The sequence below is a fragment of the Sinocyclocheilus anshuiensis genome, unplaced genomic scaffold, assembly GCF_001515605.1.
Source record: "Sinocyclocheilus anshuiensis isolate Anshui unplaced genomic scaffold, SAMN03320099.WGS_v1.1 scaffold36, whole genome shotgun sequence".
NCBI lineage: Eukaryota > Metazoa > Chordata > Actinopteri > Cypriniformes > Cyprinidae > Sinocyclocheilus > Sinocyclocheilus anshuiensis.
The window spans coordinates 675,802-682,083 of record NW_015554072.1 but is presented as its reverse complement, the minus strand read 5'-3'; the positions used below and the strand labels follow the sequence as shown (position 1 = coordinate 682,083).

The following is a 6,282-nucleotide window of genomic DNA, read 5'->3' as shown; positions in this document are numbered from 1 at the left end:
TTTTTTTTTTTGTGGATTAGGCTAAGTCATTATTACGAGAAAGTTTCTCATTACGGGAAACTAAGTCATTATTACGAGAAAGTTTCTCATTACGGGAAACTAAGTCATTATTACGAGAAAGTTTCTCATTACGGGAAACTAAGTCATTATTACGAGAAAGTTTCTCAATATAACGTGATACTAAGTCATAATTTTGAGAAAGTTTCTCATTATTATGACTTACAGAATTATATTTTTTTATTCAGTGGCGGAAACGGGCTTCCATAAAAACTAGAGTAATAACAACTGCTGAAACTTCAGCTTTGCCATCACAGGAATAAATTACATTTTAAGATAAAATAGAAAGCAGTTATTTACAATTGTAACATTTCACAATATTACCGTTTTTACGGCATCTTTGCAAATAAACAAAGCCTTGAAGAGTAAGAGACTTATTTAAGAAACATTCAAATCTTACCAACCCCAAACTTTTGAACAACAGTGTTCATGTGTATAAAGTCAGGTTTTTGTGATATAAGTGTGCTTATATGTAAGGCTATATATATATAAACACACAACACTACACAGTATAAATGTAAGATGGTATAGATTCAGATGTGAAGAATCAGCTGACAGAAGGATAAGGATAGAGGTAGGCAGAAGTGCTGGATATCAGACAGACATGCTCCGCTCAGATCTCGCCACCTACTGGCACATTCTCAGTACAGCAGCTCATTTAGAAGAATGTCAAGCCCCAAAAAGCAAAATCACCATTACAGCAGTCTATATTTCTTGTGCATTACATTATCTTCTTTATGCACTAGCCATATAACTTTACGTGAGGAATAGACCCAAACTGAATCCATTATTCGCTGAAAATGCACCAGTTCCTACATCTACTTAGTGCTTGTACATGTTCATCATATGGACTACTTTTATGGTGCTTTTTGTGGCTTGACAGAGTCTACTTTTACATTTACATAAGAGCAGCTTTTCTGAAAAGGTTTACATACAGGTTTGAAACGACATGAGGATGAGTAAATGTTGACAGAGTTTTCACTTTTTGGTGAAATATTTCTTAAAGCGTGTTTAATTGTTAAGACTCTGGAGGATAGCAGGTGCATAAGAGGAATTTTTCAACTCCAGCTCTGTTAAAATATTCTAAAATGTGTTACGTTATTGACACCTGTGTACAAATATCTAATCTACTTTAGTGTAAGAGAAGGAGCAAAAGGCTGCTCCTTAAATAGCACTTGAGGGTTATTTCTGTGAAAACTATTGCTGTTAATCAGTCCGACCCTTCCCAGTGAGTGGGTAGAGAGCCCAGACATGCCGGCAGTTACCTGGGAAACGAGAGAAGAGAGAGCATCTCTTAAGAGACAGGTGACGAGGACGAGACACACTCACTGAGAGCGAGAGAGAAAGACAGAGATTGATGGGAAGGGTAAGACGTGGATGAGGGAAGAGGGAAGTACAGGTACAGGAAAAACACAAGGTAGAAGACATACACTATTGTTCAAAATTTTAGGGTCAGTAGGCTTTTTTTTTTTTTTAAAGAAATTAAAACAATTTTTTAGCAAGGATGCATTATATTGATCAATTGTGACAGTAAAACACTTACAATATATTGCTATTTCAAATAAATGCTGTTCTTTTGAACTTTCTATTCATCAAAGAATCCTGAAAAAAGTGTATCATGGTTTCTACAAAAATATTAAGCAGCACAACTGTTTTCAACATTGATAATAATAAGAAATTGCACAAAATCAGCATATTAGAATGATTTCTGAAGGATCATGTGACACTGAAGACTGGAGTAATGATGCTGAAAATGCAGCTTTGCATCACAGGAATAAATGACATTTTAAAATATATTCAAATAGAAAACAGTTATTTGAAATTAAAATAATAAATCACAATATTACTGTTTTTGCTGTATTTTTGATCATACAAATGCAGCCTTGGTGAGCAGAAGAGATAATATGAATATAAAAAATATAAATCTTACCAAGCCCAAATCTTTGAACGGTAGTGTACAGTACATACATAAGCACAGATAGACAAACATAAACCGCAGCATGACATCTTTCATAAATAAAGGGATAATGGACCCAAAAATGGGAATTTGTTTACTCACTCTGATGATTTTCCAAACCGATATGACTTTCCTTCTTTTGTGGATTGCAAAAGGAGATGCTAGGCAAAACATTCCCGCTGCTCTTGTCAAAACAAGTCAGTTTGTGTGAGAATAAGTCCGAGATTCAAGTCTTTAAACACTGGAAATCTTCCTCTCCATCACAGCTCTCAAATCTCAGTATCATATTTAAATATGCACATGAAGATGCATTACATCAGGATTAACATCTACAAAGGCAATTGCAACAGGTTGAAAAATATGTGGAAAACTTGAATATGTGAAAGTGTGAATGAGATATGAGAGCTACAGTAGAGCAGATTTCAAATGACTTCAATTTTGGTCTATTCATCACACAAAGCTATTGTAGGGCTTCAAAACACTTGCAATATTGCAAGAGTAGTATAAAACTAGTGTAAAATAGTATAGTATAGTATAAAATACTTTTATGATTTTTCTGAAAATCCTATTTACATTCTGCCTACAGTCTCGTTCTGTACCGCATTGAAAAGTCATACAAGTTTGGAAAGACATGAGGGTGAGCAAATTATGATACTTTCCATTAATGGGAGAACAATCCCTTTAAATGAACAAAGGATAATGGCATCCTCTAGCAGACGACACTAGAGGGCAATGATCTACTGCTTTTCCAAAGCCCGATAAGGATAGATGGGTGGTCTGGAAAAGTCCTAATAACCCACATGAGATAATTATAATTATGAGGGATTAGTGCTTTAAAGTGTTTTCCCATCTGTTGTTGAACCCTTTAATAATGTGGTATTTACCATAATGCACACACAGACTCACAAACAAGACCACCTACTGCTCATCCACATACACAAATCTGAAAGGAGAGTGTAGGATATGATCTTTAAATAGACTATCCTGATCTTAGTCACTTAATATATGAACCCACAGCTGTGAAGGGGATGGCAACACAATATGTAGTACTATATATATGTACGTGCATGTGTATTAGACTTTCATATAGAATCCCATTTTGAAGTTTTTGAATCAAGCAGGATGAAATTAGTATTTGTATGTTGTATTTTGTGTGTGTTTGTCTCACCTAGTGTTGAACCGCCGAGAGCCCTGACTCCATAGAAAGAGAAAGGTCCGGTCTCAAACTTCATATTCTCATTCCCAGCCTCCACCTCCACACGGCCCTGTGTACAAAGCAGCAAGATTATTCTGGGTGGCTTTTAACAAACAACCACAGCCCCAAAAAAATTAAGTTTGGAATTGCTTTTTTTTTTATGAAGTCTCTTATGCTCAAAATAACTGTTTTCTATTTGAACATATGTGACCCTGGACCACAAAACCAGTCATACGGGTCAATTTTTCGAAATTGAGATTTATACATCATCTGAAAGCTGAATAAATAAGATTTCCATTGATGTATGGTTTGTTAGGAGAGGAAAATATTTGGCTGAGATACAAATATTTGAAAATCTGGAATCTGAGGGTGCAAAAAAATCTAAATATTGAGAAAATCACCTTTAAAGTTGTCCAAATGAAGTTCTTAGCAATGCATATTACAAGTTTTGATATATTTATGGTAGGAAATTTACAAAATATCTTCATGGAACATGATCTTTACTTAATATCCTAATGATTTTTGGCATAAAAGAAAATCTATCATTTTGACCCATAACAATGTATTTTTGGCTATTGCTACAAATATACCGACAGCAACTTAAGACTGGTTTTGCGGTCCAGGGTCACATATTGTAAAATTAAAATGAACACAATTTTAAAATGTATTTTTCAGTGTCACCTGATCCTTCAGAAATCATTCTAATATGCTGATTTGGTGCACATGAATATTTCTGATTATTATCAATGTTGAAAACAGTTGTGCTGTCTAATATTTTTGTGGAAACCATAGGATAATACTTTTTTTTTTTCAGGTTTCTCTGGTTAATAAAGTTTAAAACAACAGCATTTATTTAAAATCAAAATCTTTTGTGACATCATAAAATGTCTTTACTGTCACTTTTAATGCATCCTTGCTTTAAAAAAAATCCTTGCAATTTCTTTAAAAATTCGTACACTGACCCCAAACTTTTGACAATATTGTACATGAAAATCTGATCAGTAAGAAAACTGTCATGATTTACTCATATTTTTCCAAACACATATGACATTTTATTTCTTTAAAGAAACATAAAAGAAGGAATTCTGCTGAAAGTTCAGAGTGCTTATCTCAATAATAATGATTGTGGCTGACAAGCTCCAAAAATTGTGAAAATCAAAGAACTTTAAAGAAGTAATACAACCGTCTTCTGAAGCCACATGATGGCTTAACGTAAGAAACAGTCAAATTTAGTTCACTATTCAATTCGATTGACAATTGACACTTCTTTGCCACTGTATGCTTTCACTGTATAGAAGTAATCAGCTAGAACGTTCTTCAAAACATCTCCCTTTTTGTTTTCATGAAAATAGGGTTTGAGTTTAAATAAATGATGCCAAATTCAAATTTTCGGGTGAACTAATCCTTTAAATTAATTGGAGACAGAGCCATAAGCCTTTGCCAATCTGAATGGTGAACATTCCACACGACTAGTTTCCCAGACACAAGGAAAATTAGAGTAATTTTTTTTCTGGAAGGTGAACAGACACATAAATGAACAAAGGAAAAAGACTAGCAGTCAAATAGACCGAGAAGGCTCTGGGTGAATTAAAGCGATAGGAGCGTGTAAATGTGAGCTCTGGTCAAGAGGAATGTGAGAACTGTAGCACAGTAAATCCACTGAGACAATAATGACGCTCACACACGCACACATAAGCTCTAAGAGAGGTGGCCGAATACCACCGAGTGACTGATGTCCACACAATGAGGTGCACAATGCAGCATGATCACATTGTTGATACACACACACAGGCAGTTGCCTTTGCAAGAATCAATGGAGTGAGACTGTTTGCAGGGAGGGGACTGCAACGGCTGCATGAATCCTGTTTTTCTGGAAAGATCAGATCAACAACGTTTTACAAATATATGAACTGACCTTACCGAGAAAGACCTCCAGGACAAAAAGCATACACACACACACACAAAATAAGAAACACAGAGAAGAGATCTTTAAATAGACCATCCTGACCGTCCTTGTGCCACTTAATATACAAATCCATGGCTGCAAGGGGGGCAGAGTGTGTATGTGTGTGCTGGCAAAGGGAAAAGTTCACATTTGCCAATTATAAACACACTTAAGACAGCATTTCCCACCTTAAGATGTCAACAACAAACAATCTTGCATACCTAGTTCTTACAAATATGCGTAAACACACATTTAGCTAAATGAGGACTAAAGAAGTCAACTGTTTTCAAATAACGCCAATTATTTGCATTATAATAAATAATAACAGTAACAATAATAATCATAATAATAAAATAATTGACTTCAATCGTTTAAAGATGACAATTTTGGCATAATAATAATAATAATAATAATAAAACATTGATTTCTTGTGTTTTTAAATAAAGCCAATTTTTTTTATTTTAATAAAAAATATAAAACATTGACTTCTACTATAATAACAGTAACAATAATAATCATAATAATAAAATAATTGACTTCAATCGTTTAAAGATGACAATTTTGGCATAATAATAATAATAAAACATTGATTTCTTGTGTTTTTAAATAAAGCCAATTTTTTTTATTTGAATAAAAAATATAAAACATTGACTTCTACTATATTTACATAAAGCCAGGTTTTGCATTTTAAATAATAATAATAATAATTTTAAGATAATGATGATAATAATAATACAAAAACATCAACTTCTATTGTTTTTACTGAAGCCAATTCTTGCATTTTAATTTCTTTCGTTTTTAGGTAAAGCAAATTTTTGTAATAAGTAATAATAAAAATCACAATACCATAATACTAATATTTTTTAATTTTAATAATAATAATAATAAAAAAAACATTTTTTACAAATAAAGTCAATTACTGCATTATTATTATTATTATTGTGAAACACTGACTTCTCTATTGTATGTGTGTGTGTGTATATACATATATATATATATATATATATATATATACATACAGTATCTCACAGAAGTGAGTACACCCCTCACATTTTTGTAAATATTTTATTATATCTTTTCATGTGACAACACTGAAGAAATGACACTTTGCTACAATGTAAAGTAGTG

The 6,282-nt window shown here is 33.0% G+C and overlaps 1 protein-coding gene across 1 annotated transcript in view; it reads right to left on the bottom strand.

Annotated features, from left to right (window-relative positions):
- LOC107668749 (metal transporter CNNM4) overlaps positions 1-6,282 on the bottom strand; it is a 45,146-nt gene that overhangs the window by 7,399 nt on the left and 31,465 nt on the right. Inside the window, exon 5 of the mRNA XM_016460727.1 lies at positions 3,183-3,279. Within this exon, the coding sequence (XP_016316213.1) occupies positions 3,183-3,279 (97 nt within the window). The remainder of the gene's footprint in view (positions 1-3,182; positions 3,280-6,282) is intronic.